This window comes from Zeus faber (genome assembly GCF_960531495.2).
Source record: "Zeus faber genome assembly, chromosome: 20".
NCBI classification, from domain to species: Eukaryota; Metazoa; Chordata; class Actinopteri; order Zeiformes; family Zeidae; genus Zeus; species Zeus faber.
Genome location: NC_137207.1, coordinates 12,738,957 through 12,757,923, shown reverse-complemented (window position 1 = coordinate 12,757,923; position 18,967 = coordinate 12,738,957). Strand labels below are relative to the sequence as shown.

The following is an 18,967-nucleotide window of genomic DNA, read 5'->3' as shown; positions in this document are numbered from 1 at the left end:
AACAAACACAATGCAGGGAAGTGAGAACCACGACGCACCGACAACAGTTTGATAAATCCATTTTAATGGAAAATGTAAAACCCTTTAGAACTTCAATGTACAAAGCATGTAACACTTGCACTTTAAAATTTGAAATTGAAGCAAGCCCTGTTTTTTAAAAAAATACCTCAGTGAATGTATATATGTATATATTTACACATCATAGCTTTTCAATCTTTTTTTTAAGCATTAAACTTCAAAAGTCGACCATAGTAAATTTTTTTTAACAAAACAAGAAAACAAGACAATTCATTTTTCTTAAATAAATTACATATTTTTTTGTAAATGTCTCCATTTTACAGTGAATACTTTTTTCAATAAAATGCTGAAGTGTGTATAAGCCATTAAGGTTTTTTTTTTTTTCTCTTTACATAATACAACTTTACACTGTCTTTACAATAGTTTGGCAGTTACATTTTCAAAAGTTATTTTATGGCATGAGGACTGTATAGCTCAGCAAAGATTCCCAAAGTTACAGGCATTAGCTGGTATGTGCGCGCGTGTGCATACATGTGTGTGTAAATGTATGTGTGTGTGTGTGTGTGTGTGTGTGTCCTCCATCACAGTAGAGCCGTATTACAACTGAAAACCACAAATAGCAAAAAAAAATAAAAGAACACGACAAAACTGTACATAATCACATTTACATTAATGCTTTTATCTCAATAACATCCCATTATCATCGAGCTATAAAATAAATACAACATCTTCACAGAGGAAATATTCAGTATGAAAAAAAGAAATCAACGAGAAAACGGCCAAAAAAACCCGAAAAAAAAACAGAATAGAGAGAATCAAACAACGAGAACATATTTACTCAAACAATCATCAAACAGACGGGAACAGCAGTGCCGTTTGCTGCGACTCCCACGACAACAAATAGTTTTTTTTGTCAAGATTTTCCTGTTCCCCATATATATATATATATATATATATATATATATATATATATATATATACATATACACACATATATATATATATATACACACACACACACATATATATATATATGTATATATATGTATATATATATATATATATATATATATTTATATATATATATAAACCTCTTTCAAGATTTTTTTTAATCATTACAAATCACAGTTATTATCCTGATTTTGCTTTGCTGCTGGTGATGCTGCTGCGATAATCAGCAAAATCTCGAGCTCCCCAAGCCATGTTTCCAGGGCCGCCAGCGCAGAAACAGATTAAGCCCAGTGCGACTAGAGAAACCAGCGGGGGGGTGGGGGGGTGGGGGGTCGGGGTGTTAGTGTTAAACTTGGGGTTTAATGCTGTTTTGGATTTGTTCCGTCTCTCCACCGCGTGCCGCCAAGCGACGATACCATTGGTGGTATTAAGGCTCCGATCCAAAGTAACAAAGTAGTTTTGGCTCCTCCTCCACGAGGCTCCCATACCCCGTCTGACCAGCAGGCCCTCCTGCTCTTCCTCTGGTTCCTCTTGTTGTCCATTTGGCACTGAAGGTTTGGGACGACGACGACGACGACAGCGACGACAATGACGATGACCGCGGTGACGACGAAGAAGAAGAAGATGAGGGATCGGACGGTGGCTTTGTTCCTTCTGTGCGCGTTCCCGGGCCGCGCGACGCGCCGCCCCCGTGCCGCGCCGGTCGCGCCGCCCGAGCCCCCGCCCTCCTGCCGCTCGCGGGAGGCCTTTTGACCGGCGACTTGGCCGTGACCTTTTTCGCGACGCCCCCCGGAGAACCGTGTCGGGAGGGAGGGTGAGACAGAGGAAGAGCGGGCGGTGTCATGAGTTGCCGTGCTCCTCCTCTTCCTCCTCGGCGCCGCTCTTCTTCAGAGACGTCACCGCCTCCTTCACACAGTGGTACAGGATGTTCTTCACCTAGAGAGAGGGAGAGACGGAAAGAGAGAGAGAGTGAGGGGGAGAGGGAGGGAGGGAGGGAGGGAGGGAGGGAGAGGGAGAGAGAAAGAGATAGAGACAGATGTTTACACATTTCTGAATCTATTTTAGTTCATCTTCACTCATTGTACTTACAGTATATTCTTCATTTTTTGTTTTCATGTAGATGCATTTTTGCCAATAAAGCTCTCTGAATTGAATTGGTCGCAGCGGAACCGTCTCTTAGATACGTTCACGTTTTTCGTTTCACACAATTAGGAAACTGGGAAATAAATCCAAATCTAGAATCAACTTGTGACGTCACGTTCAAGATCGTGGGCAATGTCCGGTACTGAGGTGGCCGTGGCTCATTGCATTACAGAAACAAGTCCAGCTGTAATTCCAAGAACAAGAACATAATTCTCCATTTCCCCCACAATGAATTCACTGGGCATTCCAAGCTGCGTGGCTCCTGCCCAGTCCGTGAACATGGACCTCACATCGCAGCCTCCTAACGTGGCGCTCGTCAGTTCCGGCTCTTTAACCAGTGAAAGCTGCTCAAAGTGCCCGAGCACCGGCGTCCGTCTGAACGCCCCATCCTAAAGCGGGTCATTTCAGAGTGCCGGCGCGGCATCTGCCGCGCTTTTTTTTTCTGCGCAGCCCACAAAACACGGCGCTGGAGTGTGAGCGCTCAGAGGACGCTCTCGTCGCACTCTGAGGCCGTAAATATGGAGGAGGGAGGGAAAGACGGTGACTCATCACTGATTTACGATCCTCTCTGCAAGACGGCTAACGGAAGCCAGCTGGCGGTGAGCCACACACCCCAAAACGTATTTGAGTTTGTGTGTGTGTGTGTGTGTGTGTGTGTGTGTGTGTGTGTGTGTGTGTGTGTGTGTGTGTGTGTGTGTTGGAGGCACAGCAGTGGTCCAGAAGCTCCAGGGAACATCACTGACGGCCACTCAGGGTGTCGCCTTGTCTGTTCTCGTGTCCCAGTGAAAAATGCCCTCTCTTCTGTCCCCCACACACTCCAGCCCACCAGGGAGTTATTCCCGCCTTCCAGGATTTTACACAGTGGCTTGTCTCAAAAAGCAATGATTCCATTTGAGGACGCGTTTTTTTCTTTTGGTGGGGAGGAACGTTGGGAGTTGGACTGAACGTTTGGGAAAGTGACCGGACCTTGGGAGGAGGGAATGTTACCTGCAGCTTGTCCTCGTAGTTCACCTCCTCCTTGGTGGCCCTCAGCTCCTGCGTCAGGTGGAAGGAGTTGCCCACGTGTTCGGGCGAAACAAAGTCGTTGATGACCTGAACGCAGCTGTGGAGGTTCTGGACCTGGGACGGGACGGGAGAGTACGATCGATATTATATTTTTCGGTTCTTGTCGAAAAAGCCTCAAAAGGAGACAGGCATCAGGATGAAAGGCATTAAGCCCGTTTTTCACTGTACATTACATTGCATTTAGCAGACGCTTCTTTCCAAAGCGACTTACAATTATTCAAACACCGGACGCAGCCATCAGGAGCAATCAGGGGTTAAGTGTCTTGCTCAAGGACACTACAGCATGCTAGCAGGAGGAGCCTGGGATCGAACCAGCAACCTTTAGATTACTAGATGACCAGCTCTACCGCCTGAGCACTCATCTGTCATAATGTTCAAAGGCCCTTATAAAAGATGTTAATTCATGGTGGGATTGTTAAAATCCTACACATAAAACAATAACCTTCTTCAGGGCAATTTTCCGCCTTTTTTGAAGGAACCACGGTGAGAAACGTTACATTTGCATCCAGATGACTGATTCGGAGCGAAAACACTGGATACGGCGTTTCTTTTCACAGAGTGATTGTTTCGTCTTGTTATATCCGTGGATTGCCACAGGGATTCATTTGCTCAGATGGGGCACCGGGGGGGGGGGGGGGGGGGTACCTGGTGCATGGCTCCGGCGGGGATGAGGACGGAGTCTCCCAGGAACTGAACCACGGTCCAGCCCTGCACGCCGAGCTCGTCCAGCAGCCGCTGCCGCTGCTTCCTGCTCAGGTACCAGCCCTGCTCCCTGATTGGGTCCTGCTCCGTGGGGATGTCCAAGCCCTGATCCCTGCTCAGCTGGAGCGCCAGAGGGGAAGCGGGAGATTAGGGTTTGTTTACAACGGACAATGGCAATAGCAATGGCAATGGTGCATCTGGTCTCCAAACATCTGGACTCCCCCAAAACATGGGTTAGGGCTCTCTTTCTTGATTTTTCAGCGGCGTTCTCTACAATTCAGCCAGACATACTGATAGAAAAAATGATTCAGCTTCAGATCAACCCCCATCTTATACTTTGGTACTTCTCCTTTCTTACAAATAGGATCCAGCTGGTCAAGGTAAACAATACACTGTCATCTCCCAGGATAACAAACGTAGGGGTGCCTCAGGGGTGCATTAGCTCAGCTGTGTTGTTCACATTCTACACGTCAGACTGCACCTCTTCGGTACCAAACCCGTCTCTGTTAAAATACTCAGATGACTCCACCTTATTGACTATGTTGAAAAGTACTGATGATCCCACTCTGTATCAGAGAAGTGTTGATTGGTTTGTGGAATGGTGTGACAAGAACGCCCTTATTATAAACTCAGTAAAGACAAGAGGAAATCATTTTTGGCAAGCCCCCAACCTGCCCACCCCCCAAAGTGATGATCCACAATGTTGAAATTAATCAAGTCTCTGCAAATAAATACTCAGGTGTCATGATAGATGAGAACCTCTCATGGACCCCTCACATGGATTTTCTTGGTAAAAGGATACAGCAGCGCATTTATTTTCTCCGTAGATTAAAATCGTTTGGGGCCAGCAGCCAAATTATGTATTTATTTTTTACTTCTGTAATTCAGAGCATCATGCTCTACTGTAGCACTGCCTGGTGGAGCAACCTCACAGTGAAAAATAAAAGAAAACTTCAGAATCGGTTAAAACTTTGCTGTGAAATCATTGGACTTCCTGTAGCTCAAGCCTTTCAAGAGGCCCATAGCAATTACTTAAAGTTGTACTTGTACTTGTGTCCTTTCCTGTCACTCCAGTGATTGTTTACCTGTACGTCCTAAATGTTTTGAGGGGCCTTTCCCAGGGACGCAAAACGGATTTCAGTGCCCTACTGACCAATAAAGTTGGATCGTGTCGTATCGTATCGTATCGTAATAGACTGAAATGTTAACACGTATAAAATGCACTGGACACACATAGACCACATGCACCCTATTTTTCTGGATAGCGACAACTAAAGTTTTGTTGTGTTCAATTTAACCTTTTTAACCCTCCTGTAATTATGAAAATGAGGACTGCTTTACTGTTGTTATTTGGGTCAGGGTTGGCATCCATCTAATCGTTGACCATTTTGTTTCAATGCACAAGAACTGTACTAGAACCACTGGTACTACTGTAAAATAAACTCAGCACCGCACAGAATGTGTGTTCAGGTTCAAAGGAAAAGAAAGGTTGTTTTTTTTTAGTCTAACCCTAACTTGGAACGTCAAATCCCTAAACTTAATATTGATCAAGTATTGACAGAATCGCAAACGTTGTACAACGGGCAACCAATCGCGACCGTTGTGACTATTAACGGCAAATCTTATTGGAAGTGAATGTGGGTGAAAACACCTGACAAAGGACGTAATGAAACGTATCTGTTTGTTGATCTATCATCTCAGTTTTAAAGGTCGGGAACTTCCCTTCCACCCCCGACGTGTCATCCCACAGGGTCTCATCATCACATCTCATGTTGAAGGCTTCACCTTCCAGCATCGATAGGAATTTAAAATGAATATTTTACAACAAAAAAAAGGTCTGTCTGGTGTTTTTTTCAGATCGACATTGAAAGTGGACTAATACGCTGTTGGCCCGTGTGTGTGTGTGCGTGTGCGTGTGTGTGTGTGTGGGTGTGTGTGCGTGTGTGTGTGTGTGGGTGTGTGTGTGTGTGTGTGTGTGTGTGTGTTACAATGTCATCTATGACCCTGTTGTGTTTGATAACGGTGACATCATGTCTGTCTGGAACAGGACACGCATGGTAAGTGGAAGGAGAAAGAGAGAGAGAAGGAGGGATGGAGAGATGAGTGGGAGGGAGGGAGAGAGAGAGAGAGATGGAGGTAAATGAGGTTGCAGAGATCATGAGACAATTTATTAGAGAGGGGGCGGGCTGCGAAGTGACAGAGAGATGATAAAGCGCACAAACTCAAATAAGGACCAAAAAAATAAAAAATAAATGCTGGAAGAGGTGGAAGAGAAGCAGGAAGGGCAAAGAGGACAAAACGATCACGCACACGCACACACACACACACACACACACACACACACACACACACACACATACACACACAGCTGTTAGTAAGAGGCATCGGACCATTATGCTGTGAAACTCCTCCCTTCCTCTGACTCACTCACTCAACTCGGGGCGTACAAGGACAAGACATGAAAAGGGGGATAAAAGAGCGAAGAGGGAAGAGAGAGAAGCTTCCGTGAAGGTTACACAGAGAGACAAGGAGAGGAGGCATAAGTTGATCAAATTTGATGTCGACGTGCAAGAATAAAAGTTGATGAACGCCTGGAAACCAAAAAGGGAAAATATGAGTTTTGGTTTTTCTCCGCTGCGCCCCCTGGAGACATCTCGTTCCCGTGAGAGGAGCAATGTGACCCACTGCTGTGATCACTGTTTATTTATCCTGTTTATTCATTTAGAAGTATCAATTTCAAGATATCGTAAAAGGCCACGAGGGGAGAAGGGGAGAAATTCTCTCCAAAGAAGGTCTCGTCGTCATTACAATCGTAATCAATTTTAAAGTTGATCCAATCCATCCATTTATTTTCATTTCGGTCTAAAAATCCACATTTTACTAGAGAGCCGTAATGCTTCGAGTTGGATGCATTGGCAGGTTTTGTGTTGTGTTTGTGGTTTGCTGCGGGTGACCCGATTGGGGACCGACCTTCTGGAGGAATTCCCTGATCCTCTCCAGGTCTTTGTTGAGGAAGATGTGCCACAGCGCGCCTGGCGTCTCGCTGGAGTCCTTCAGCCTCTTCTTCACCCCCTCGTCCAGATCCTCCTCCTCCAACCGCTTCAGGACGCCTGGAGAGGGAGAGGACGTTTATTTTGGGCCGACCCATCATAGAAAGTGAAGCAGGTTAGATGTAGGTCAGTCATTGGAAATACAGTACAATGTAAATATCAAACGTAGGAGTCCAAACTACATAAAGGGATCAATGAGGACATGAGAACCATCACACTGAGCTGCATCATCTGCACCATTGTCTGGGACGACGGGGACGAGTGTGAAGATGTTGCTGTGGATTAGAGGGGAACTGGGGCACCGCTCGAGCATTTGTCCACTGAGACGGCGTCTGGCTGCGCGAAGGGGATCGCTGCGGCTATTTATAGCACGGTGGAAGAAGGCAAGGGACAGGGAGGGAGGGAGGGCGGGAGGGAGGGAGGGAGGAGAGGATGAGAAAAACAACCGGGGGGAGGGACCTGGCACCGAGTGAAAGGCACGACACCGCAGGACGATGAGAGAGAGAGAGAGAGAGAGAGCGAGAGAGAGAAAAAAAGATCCTCGTTATGTTCGGTCGGAGGAAAATGACACCACAGCGCGCGGGGGGGGGGAGTACGAGGTGGAAAAAGTAGGAGAGGGAGACAGAAAGAAGTTGCAGGATTGATGGGGGGAGAGAGAGTAAGGACGGCAGAGCTGGCGGAAGCAGAGGTAAAGCCGTCCCTGCAGGAAACTGCGATTTTAACTCAAACCACGCTTTCAAGCGAGTAGTGTCTTGGGGCTCCGGTGCTATTTGCACGTATTTAAATAAGGTATGATGCAGAAATTTTGCGCCAAATTGCGCCAAATTTGCAAAAAAAAAAGTCCAATTCACAAAGACCAGCGCTAATCGCCACAACGCAGTTAAGAGTGAAATTATTAGTGTCTTCAAAGAGCTGGTGGTAACTGAAGCTCAAATTTGTGGAGTCTGAGATGCAGCCGACGCGTTTGAGAAGCTTGTGAGGCATTGTGGGATACGGTCGTCAAGGCCGTTGCAGCTGATGACGCTCGCGGCTCTGTCCGACGCAATCTGTCCAGTTTCGTTTCAAAAGATGGGTCTGATCTGTCCGTTCCCCATGTGTTTACCTGGTGCCCCTGTGGAGTGGATCTTTTCCATCATGACTAACACCAGGGAGCGGACGAGTGGAACCGCGTGGGACTGACAACTCTGAACGCACCGCTCACTGTACACGCAGAGAATCTGATGGTAGCTGAGACGAGTTCCATGGAAAGCTCCTGGCGAACAGAAACCTCCAAGAGAAGATCCACTCGTCAGACACCCTTTCTTGAAAGGCTCTTTTTTTTTTGTTACAGTATTAACAAGGTGCAAAAGTGGTTATGGTGGTTGGGTATCTGGGAATCAATAAATATGTTATATTACACCAGTGCAATCCTTGTGTTTTGTGTTTAGTAGTTACGAAACAGTTTTCAAAGAAACTGTTTTGGTGGATTTTTGGAGATGTCGCTAGGTGTGCTCAGCACTGAAATAATTGTCCAGTCGTGCATAAGTGCATACATGTGTGCAGGCATGAACGTGTGGTACACTTATGGGGTCCCATTTTGGTCTGAAAAATGTGGTCACCCTACAGTATATTGAATCATAAACACGGTTTCTCTCTGTTACATTTAAATTCTTAGCCTGAAGTTTTGAGGAATGCATCTGCACAAGTCGGTCAGGACTTGTAGCTCGGGGCCTGAAAATTTCAATTTTCTCCTTCTCTCTGCCTTTGCCTACTGGGTTCTCGGCGCAAAGCCGCCATTAGTACTTTGCCACAGGGATAATTGCAATCAGACGCAAAACAAGAGAAAATTTCACTGAGCTGCAAAACTTTATGGCCGTGTTTGCGCCGTGAGATCATTAGCGCAGTACATTTTGTGAATCGGACCCTGAGACAGGGCAGATATCGGTTTCAAGTGATGCGCGGTCATGGTGCTATCAGTGGCCCCAATCCGCTCTTTGTGAGTTGGCCCCTCAGTGTGGTAAAGCATTTGACCACCACATAGAAGTTGGCTTTTCCCTGCTCAAGTTGATTCTCCGCAATCCCTTTCATCGTATATATATATATATATATATATATATATATATATATATATATATATATATATATATATATATATATATATATACACCAGCAACCAGACCCTGGTTTTAGCAGTGCCCCGATTCTCCTGAATTAATTTTTTTTATACCATCCTCTCTACAAATATGGCGATTCTAACAGGATTTCTCGGGAGGAATAAATGGTGCTTTCATCGCAGGCTTCAGGACGACGACTCACAGAAATCCTCGACGTCAGAGTAAGGTAGTTGTCACCTTTAAAACGACCAGTCGAACTTCCTCGTCCCTGACATGTCTGGATGACTTTCCTTGGCGGCCGCAGCCTCCGGCCGTGAGAGCTCGGGACCAAGGTTGTCGTATTTAAGTATTTGTTAAGTTCTGTGTTGTATAAATAACATAATGCATGAATTACATAATATTGTGAAAAAAGCCAGTTCACAGTGTTTGCCGCAGCGCCGTCTTCTTGGAGATGTCGTGCTCCTGTGTCGCTGAACGTGAAGCTCACTTCCAGTCGATGCAGGGTTGCCAGAATCCGCAGCTACATCTAGGTCAGACTCCATTTTGCCTCTCTTGTGTTGGTTTGTGTGTGTAAGACTTCGATTCCCATGGCTCATTCCCTCTTCCTCTCCTCTCCCTCCTCGCTGCCAGCAGCTCTAATCTAATCCTGTTCCTTTGTACCTCTCTTCCCCAAAGAGACAGGTATTCCCTGAGACAAACGTCCTGACACCTCAAATCCCCCCCAAATCTTCCAAGTAACTTGGCAGGACTTACTAGTTTTGGACAGAACACCGTTGCCCTTGGCCACTCCTACATAGACCAGGACGGAGACGATGTCGGACACCTCCACGTGGAGGTTGGCGGTTCCAAAATCCTGGTCCTGGGACGCCGCTACACCTGAGACGGAGCACAGGGGGGAGGGAAGGGTCGTGAGGAGACTAAAGTAATGGAAGGAGCAGCGTCTTCTAATCCTCAAGACCAGGACTGGCTGACATCCAATCATTTATTATCACAAAAAACATTCATGGCGTTAAAATACATCTTCTTATGAATTGAGCCCAACATTGAAGAATCCAATTTTATGTTCAATTTGAATCCAAATGTAACTACACAGTAATTCGACGGATGATTCATTGGATTTCATATTGAATAAGAAAAGTACAACTACTGGTTAATTGGAAAAACGTTATTCAAAGAGGAAGAACACACGCAACAAAAACCAATGTTTCTTATCTCAGGGGTGAATCCTACCGTAGGCGCAGCAGAGTCTGGGTCCCAGGTCCGGCCTGACGAAGAAAGAGGGAAGGTGGGAGGCCAGGTTAAGGTTCCCCTCCGGATCAGAGTACTCTGGCAGGGGCAGATTTCTCATCAAGTCATCATATCTGGGGAAAAAAAGGGAAAACAAAACAAACAAAAACAATTTATTATTACAATAATCTGCTTGAATATTTTAAATCCCATTCTAACACACCCAACTGTGGTTCGTCACGTTAAAATATAGGAATGCACGACATGTGGGTAAATATCTCAAGAAAGAACCAAAAATCATCCCCAAAATATAATGAAATCATAGATATTGAGATATTATACTATATATATAATGATATTTGATCAATATTGTGTTAGTGTGTACCTAGAAGGCATCAGGGCCATGAACTCCTCCCCTGAGGGCCAGTCCTTCAGCCTGTACACCATGGGTTCTCCATCCTTGGACTTGGGACGCTCTGCTCAGGGACAACATTTTTTTTCGGTTCACCACGCCGTGTCATAGTAATGGGGAAAATGAGCTCTTGTGGATTGAAAAAAATATTTCTAAAATGAGATTTTCATTTAGAGTATCAAGAAAAATGATCCACTCACTGGTGATGTCCTCAAATCCATCCCAGAACTCCTTGATCCCAGAGTTGGAGACCAGTTGGTCTTTGCAGTTGAGGAGGTCTCCCTGGTGGTCTGCAAACTCCTGGTTAAAAGACTCTGCTTTCCAGAGACCGGGGTTCAGACGCTTGTGGACGCCCGACACCAACACAGGCTGGAGACACACGCACACACCGTCAGAAACCGTCATTGAAAATCAGAGGTTTTGGAGTACAAAGAATGAGTGAATATATTAAACATATTGGAAAAAAGCGGCGGTTGTTTTTTTTTTTTTTTTTTGCGTGAATGGACTTCCAGATTTCATTGGAAACAAAACAGCTGTATTATCCTGCATATCTACTTAAAGAGGGTCCCCAACATGATGGAGCCCTGAGAGCGGAGTGTTTTAAAAAATGTTTTTTTTTTTCAATATCTGATTATCAATTGTCAACTTTGGATAAAACAGGATAATAAAAGCCCAAGTAATAGCCATATTAAAGAGGGCACCACTGTGTGGTTTCAGTGGGGAGAAAGAAGACAATAACTCCTTTCCCGACATTAGTTTTTAATAATCACGGCAGGAGAATAACGTTGCAACTACAGTGTTCTAATAAGTCACATATTCCAGAATAAATGACTTTATTTAGCCACTAGGAAAAAGGAGAAGAGAATGTCCAGACAAGCAACAGGGGGCGTATTTATTTTCTGGGTAAGATATGAATATTCATGAGGTACATATTCTGAACGTGTCCTCATTAGTCAATTTCAAACTATTATTATTATTATCAAATTATTATTATTATTATTATTATTATTATTATTATTATTATTATTATTATTATTATTATTATTGTTATAATTATTACATAGTCTACTGCAAAAGGGAGATTAAAAACAACCCTGCTTTGCAATGCACAGTAAACATTGAAGACAGTGCATTTTAGCGACCGCACTATTATTTCAGGGGGAAGTATTGTCGGCTTTGTTTCAGAGGGAAGGGGAGGGGTGTTCAAGCATATATGAATTTATTTATGTATATTTATAGGAAAGGTAGATTATTTTATACATTTTAGAAAAACATTGACAACCTGCAATTATGACGTTTTTTTGCATGTGTGTGTGTGTGTGTGTGTGTGTGTGACCCTCGATAACTGTCAATCGCCCGATTGTGAAATAACCGGCCCAGCCCTACAAATAAGCCTTGCAGCTGGTGACAGCCTTACCTGTCCCTGCCTCCAGCACTCCCTGAAGAGCTTCCAGTTGTTCTGATTGCGATGGTCCTTCAGCCACAGCAGCCGACTGTTGTACAGCCAGCAGTGGGGGACATCCGGATGCTGATTGGCCAATTCCTCCGGTGACACCATCACTGGCAGGAGCTTCTTCCTGTCTGGTTTGGAGTCCTCGGCCAGGGCGGGGGCGGGGTTGTTGTTGTTGTTGTTGTTTACAGGGGTAACAGGCTCGTGTTTGATTGACAGCTTGGCGTTGGCATTCTGGCGACTGGCTGGGATTTTGTTCTCGACGACTGACGCGATGATGTCGTCCAGGATGTTGGGCATGGTTCGCCCAACCTTACAGGTCTGCAGGAGCACGGGCAGAGAGGGGCGGAGGACCAATAAGTATACTGGAAGATTTTATTTTCAATAAGATTACTGACCATGCGTGTTCATTATTGCTAGCAATTCATATATTTACCACTTGTTTGTCACCAAAAATACTGTATCCGATATTATCAAGCTGATAATATTGTATTAGATACTGATACTGTTATCACATTTTTAGTTTGTTGCCCGCTCAAAATGCTAATTCCCAAACCCAATTCCATTCCCTTTTCAGTGTCAGATGCAAACATGTGACACCCGCCCTTCATTACGTCGCTTTTATTGCACTAATTATGCATCAGTTTGAATCTATGTTTTTCAGCAGTTAGGACCATTTACTGTATATGCTTCCATAAGGTTCCCATCGCTCTGTTCCAATCATTCACAACATCCTGAACACAACATCATACACTCTATATAGTTCACTACTTGGGAAATACAGCGGCGAAGAAGCCTTTCCAAATCACTTTCACCTTTTCCTGCTGTTGAGCTGTTTTGCATTTTGATTTATTTGTGCTTTCATACTGAACATCGGTCACATTTTTGAGTTACGATTCAAAACAGCCTCCAAAATCGAACCTCGTGTGTGTGTGTGTGTGTGTGTGTGTGTGTGTGTGTGCGCGCGCGCGTGTGTCTGTGTGCGCACGCGTGTGTGTGTGTGTGTGTGTGTACCTGTGATGCAGTAGAGTACACCGGTGCAAAGGCCATCCCGGCGTCTGTGGATCCCAGCCTGAGCTTTCCTGCCGTGGTGGTGAGCAGATCCCTCAGTGTCGAGCCCTGCTCCGTGCTGTTTGCCACCAATGAAGAAGTCTTGCACTGCTGGAGGACCTCCAGGCTGTCCCCTTCCTTCTCTTCCTTTATTGATTTGCCCAGCAGCACGGACACCTTGTTTTCTATTGATGGCAAGTGGGAGCAAAAACAAGTTTGTGGTTTTTTTTTGCCGGGACTGCAGACCGGTTCGAGGAATGCAAGTGAAAACAAGAAATGAGGGATATTTTACAAGGGATAACAACATAAACGTCATTGTATTTCATTGTTCCAGAACAGAAGCGTTACTTTGAAATCTCTATTGCTGGTTAATAACGTTCGTCTTTCCTTCCAAAGGGCCTAATATTCAATAAAACAATTTTTTTTTCAAATAGCCAACCCTTTCTATTATACCTCCACATTCCCAAATGTTGCATTATTCCTACTAACTGCTTCATCGAGAAATAATAATGATTGCAATGTTTGCTTATATTGCATGAATAAAAACATTGCAATGAAAAGTCAATGGGATTAACCAGTTCTTATTTAATTCTAAGCAGTTTAGAATCAGAATCAGAATCAGAAATACTAATCATTAAATAGAATGTGATGATGGTGACAGCCATACCCATAGATTTGTAAATATTGCACTAATAAACATACTGTAAGGTTCTGTCACTGACAATTATAAGGCAAATTCAGACTAATTATTACAATTTAAACTATAAATTCAATGTTATCAATGTTGGATTCTCTCTCAAACCTTTCTTTTCCTCTCGTGACTTCTGCTCCGCCAGGTCGGCCAGGAAGTGCAGCGGTGACTGGGACTCTGGGGGGGTGACGGGGATGCTGCCTCCGTTGCTGCCAGGGCTGCTGCCTCCGCCTCCGCCGCCGTTGGTCTCGGCGGCTGTCTTGACGGCGGCGCGGTCTGAGCTCTGCTGCTGTGTGCCGGGCTCTGTCTTAACCAGGGCGAGCTTGTTGCTGTGGTTCAAAACGTTCTGTAGGACCTGATGACAGAGCGAGAGAGAGAGAGAGAGAGAGATTCTTCAGCATTCTAGAGGAACAATCTGAAGCAGGTCTTATTATAACATATACAGCCATCATTAGGCCTCCTGCACAAGTTGTAAAAGTTGAGAAAGTGCAATATGCACTTTATCACTTCATATTAGTATAATGCAAACAAACAAACAAATAAACAAACAAACAAACAAACAAACAAATTAAAAAATAAATAAATGAATGAATGAATGAATGAATGAATGAGTGTGTGTGTGTGTGTGTGTGTGTGTATATATATATATATAAATAAATGAATTGAAAAACAAATTCAATAAATACAATTTTGGTAATGAAAAAAAAATCTATTTGCAGAATGAAGTCGGCACTGCGACAATCTGTAAGCACCTGTGAGACGCCATTGGTGGGCGGCAGCTTGTTGAGGAGGTTCTGTTTGCTGGTGCAGGGACAGTACGACTTGATGCCGTACTTCTCCTTCAGGGAGTGCATGGAGCTCACCAACTCGGTCAGCACTGAAACGGAAGCATTCAGACGAGAGGTTGTACATCATCAAAACTCTACCTTTAAGGATTCTCAAAAAAAAGGAGGGAATAAATGAGACAGGTTTTCAGTAAAGATCTAAATCAAAGCAACGAAATAGTGAGTTGGAGAAGTTTATATGGTGCGGTGGTAGCCTTATGGTTTCTTACGTCAATAAACTACACATCGCGGTTGTTTAGTTCTCTCACCTGTTTCTATAGAACACAATACATTTAAATTGAATTTTAAGCCTCCGAGAAAAAAATACACAAAAGAGTGTTTATTCATGTATTGTCTTTTTACCAGTTCCAGGTATGATCTGAGTTGGCATTAGATGTTTGTGGTCGTGGGGTTGGCCTTTAACACACTTCAGCCAGCCGTACAGCTCTTTGTCTATGGGGGGAGGAGAAGTGAAAGGTTAAACTCGGTGTACCCACACCCACACACACGGAAACACAAAGTCAGCCAAAACGCGAAGGTTCACACTCGCACATAAACATACGCACACAAGCTCCACTGCGTTCCATACTGACCTTTGGAGCTCTTCCTCTCCTTGGCCTTGTAGCAGTCGAGGCAGACGACGAAGCCGCACTTCTGACACACCCAGTGGACGTTGAAGAGCGTGGCCTCGCAGGCGTCGCACATCTCCCTCACGCCCCGAACCGCCCGCTTCCACGCCAGCTTGACTGGGAAAGGATTGAGCGCAATGAGTCTCCTTCTGTGGTCAGTGACGTAAGATGACACTGCGTTGTTACAACGTACCTTAATGCTATAAAGAGGAAACACCTCCAAGACATTAAACGATAATATGAATGTAGTGATAGGCTACATGTAGGGCGCCAGGGAACTACCGCACAAATAGTGTCTTAACAATTTGAACAAACATCTCTAATCCGCCCTGGTAATGACCAAATCTTACTGTCTTTCTTGACCCAGCTGGCCGCGGTGTTCTCAGTGGTGACCATGTGACAGAACTTGTCCCCTATGAAGCTGAGGATGTACTTGGCTGTGGCTTGGTCCAGCTGGCTCTCCTCCAGACCTCCGGGGACCCACAGGGACAGAGCCTCGTCGTCAAACTGGTCCGGGGTGGAGAAGCCGTCCATGCGGATCACGCCGTTCTTGCTGTAGGAGAGTCTGGAAGGGAGGGCGGAGAGAAGGTGTTACGCACACGCGTCGGTTGGATCCAGGTTTATAGAGTCTCGTCGCTCTATGGAACATCACCATAGACTTTTAAATATGACCAAAAAAAGCTTTCTGTAAAGCCTAAATTGTGAAACAACATGAATACGGATCGTGATTTCAAACGCTGTACGAACTTAATCTTATTGTTGTCTTTTGAAACGGTGATTCAGTGGAGATTTTTTGTCACATCCTAAAGGAAGGACACATTTTATATGAGATGGTAGGGCTGGATATTGGGCAGGATCTCACGGTTCATTTCTATTTTTTGATACAAAGTGTCATAATTCAAATTTAATATTGATTGAATCCGATTTTGATATTCAATATTCAATATTCAATAATTCAATATCAATTTATTGGCTTTTTAGACACAGTTTACCATACCACATGCATTACAAAACAAATAAGGTCTAAAACAAAAATGAAATATTTTATAAAATAAATATGTCTGACTATGGAGGTATTGAAATTAAGCATAATATGGGTTGCATGCAATTCAGAAATTGACACAATATAACTGAACCGTATTGTGACAACGATTTATTATTTTTATCTCAGCACTATGACATTTGACGATGACACAAAATCTCTTTAAGAATTAGAGCTAAAACGGCTGCTGCTTGCTTTTTGGCTGCCGATCAGAGAGTTCTTCTACGGCTTTAGTCACTTCCAGCCAAAACAAATTTTGAAGAAGAAAGAAAAAAAAAAAAAAAGGACAGCACTCGCCACAGTGAACAGGAAATCAATTAGCTCGGAACAGGCTGCCCTGGGGCAGAGGACGAGGTGCCGTCGCTCGGTGTGTGTGTGTAAAGCACGGCAAATTGACACCGAGTCAACCAAGGCGAGGGATTAGCTGAGGTAAACATTTTCCGAGGCTCAAATCTGCTGTGACTGACAGTGTACAGGACGTGGCCGATAAAGGGAGGCAAATTACGAGAGAACGACTCCGCTAAGGGGACGGCCGTGACGGTGGATGGGGGAGACAGAAGGGTGAGAGACATATGGAGGAGGAGACTGGAGACTGGAAGAGATCCGAGCTGCAGAGAGTGCAAGCGGCACCGGTGGTGCAGCCGTCCAGCGGAGTCTCGCTACGAGGAGAAGATTACTGAGTGGAAAAGCCTCTTTGTCAGATTTACCCTGCGAGACCCCAGAAGGCTGCTGCTGGATTATCCAACTCACATTTGTGTGTGTGTGTGTGTGTGTGTGTATGTGTGTGTGTGAGTGTGTGTGTGTATGTGTGTGCGTGTGTGCGTGTGTGTGTGTGTGTGTGGGGGGGGTGGGGTTGTGTGTGCAATCAGTAGGAGATAGAGATACAGAATGTGAGACAAAGACAGAATTTCCCCATTACAGCTAGAATAGCGTGGCTCGTAATGTGGCCTTAATTGCAAAAGATCCTGCAGATAAGAATGTGAGCGGGAAAAAATGGAAAGGAAAAAAAAGCCCCTTCCTTCTCTGTTTCCAATTTTCCCCCCGCCCAACATGTGAGCTATTCTGACGATCTGGACGACTACTCTGTCTACAAAACAAGCTGTGGAGCATTGGGCAAAGGCATTATTTGATTAAAAGCACGGACTCTTCGGTGGTATTGTCAGGGTGATCTGGGCCCGGGATCTATTCTGCGGCGGTGACACTTTAGAGAAGACGTGTTGTGGCGGGTTGAGAGGGGGGGACACGGGGGCCACCAGTGTGGAGCTGACAACTTCCCATCTGATGGAAAATATTCCCATTGTTCGACAGTGCACGAGAAAAGAGGAGTGAGCCGCCTCAACCCCCGGACTGACTTGGACTGAATATACAGAAGGAGCACTCGGGGTAAACATAGGAAAGACTCAAGAGGCCGCCAGCGTCAATACAATGAGGAAGTGAGAGAGAGAGAGAGAGAGAGAGAGAGAGAGAGAGAGAGAGAGAGAGAGAGAGAGAGAGAGAGAGAGAGAGAGAGAGAGAGAGAGAGAGAGAGAGAGAGAGAGAGAGAGAGCACTATTTTATACAGTATATTTTCAACAGCAATGTTTAAAAATATATATCGGATGGAGAAATAAGATAGGCTAGTCCAAAGAAATGCATTGTATTTCTCCATTTATATGTAATCCTTACTTATTTATATTCTTCAGTGAAATGTACAGTATAAAGTGCATTTGTATTTGAGAAGATGATTTCAGTTTAGTGTATCACTTCTTGTTTTCCACTTGTTTTAGCAGCGTAAACATAAGTTTCCTGTGCCAATGAAGCCCTTTGACTTGAATTGAAATTGAGGGAGAAGCTAGATTTTTTTACCGTCTGAAGTAGTAGAAGCGGCAGAAGACGGGGGAGTGGGCCGCCTCCTCACCCTTCTTGCTGCGGATCACCCGGCACTCCCTGCACTTCTGCAGGTTGGGCCCGATCTCGGAGCACGAGTCATCCTGCAGGAAGGACTCGCCCGTCTGCTTCAGCTTCTTCACCTTCCTCCAGTCTTTCAGCACTGAGCGGGGGATGCCGTCTGGGGAGAACGGGTTCGCATTGAGAGATAGATAGATAGATAGATAGATAGATAGATAGATAGATAGATAGATAGATGGATAGGAAATTACAGTAAGGCAATACAATTAAAAATAATTTTAAAAAATTGCCAAGAAATGTAAACATTTGCCAATAGGCAAAACCCTGATCCCCTGATTTAATATTTTTATCTCCAAGTTGATTTTTTTTCTCTCGATATGTTTTATAAATAGAAGCTCATACATTATATGACAAAAAACCTTCAATCAGGGTTTCTGTCTGTGTGTGTGTGTGTGTGTGTGTGTGTGTGTGTGTGTGTGTGTGTGTGTGTGTGTGTGTGTGTGTGTGTGATACAAAAAACGTGTATTTCCCATGTTCAAGGCCTGAGCAACCAGATGGTAAAAGATGGTAAAAGACATTTCATGGTTCTCTGTGTGATGGTTTGCAAAGGTCACACGTAAAGACTGGCTAAGGTCTGTTTGACTCTGTGTGTGTGTGTGTGTGTGTGTGTGTGTGTGTGTGTGTGTGTGTGTGTGTGTGTGTGTGTGTGTGTGTGTATTAAGGCAGTAAGTGC

General features: G+C 44.6%; 1 protein-coding gene across 1 annotated transcript in view; it reads right to left on the bottom strand.

The window, feature by feature from the left end:
• Window positions 1–1,177: 1,177 nt before the first annotated feature.
• The window catches only part of jmjd1cb (jumonji domain containing 1Cb), a gene marked incomplete at its 5' end in the record, with an annotated part of 149,118 nt that continues 131,328 nt past the window's right edge, over window positions 1,178–18,967 (bottom strand). Inside the window, 16 exons of the mRNA XM_080020913.1 lie at window positions 1,178–1,905; window positions 3,100–3,231; window positions 3,823–3,999; window positions 6,850–6,989; window positions 9,776–9,898; window positions 10,253–10,383; window positions 10,635–10,725; window positions 10,862–11,030; window positions 12,079–12,432; window positions 13,126–13,346; window positions 13,964–14,207; window positions 14,605–14,729; window positions 15,040–15,129; window positions 15,270–15,422; window positions 15,656–15,870; window positions 18,193–18,394. Of these exons, the coding sequence (XP_079877039.1) occupies window positions 1,810–1,905; window positions 3,100–3,231; window positions 3,823–3,999; window positions 6,850–6,989; window positions 9,776–9,898; window positions 10,253–10,383; window positions 10,635–10,725; window positions 10,862–11,030; window positions 12,079–12,432; window positions 13,126–13,346; window positions 13,964–14,207; window positions 14,605–14,729; window positions 15,040–15,129; window positions 15,270–15,422; window positions 15,656–15,870; window positions 18,193–18,394 (2,663 nt within the window). The 3' untranslated portion in view covers window positions 1,178–1,809. The remainder of the gene's footprint in view (window positions 1,906–3,099; window positions 3,232–3,822; window positions 4,000–6,849; window positions 6,990–9,775; window positions 9,899–10,252; window positions 10,384–10,634; window positions 10,726–10,861; window positions 11,031–12,078; window positions 12,433–13,125; window positions 13,347–13,963; window positions 14,208–14,604; window positions 14,730–15,039; window positions 15,130–15,269; window positions 15,423–15,655; window positions 15,871–18,192; window positions 18,395–18,967) is intronic.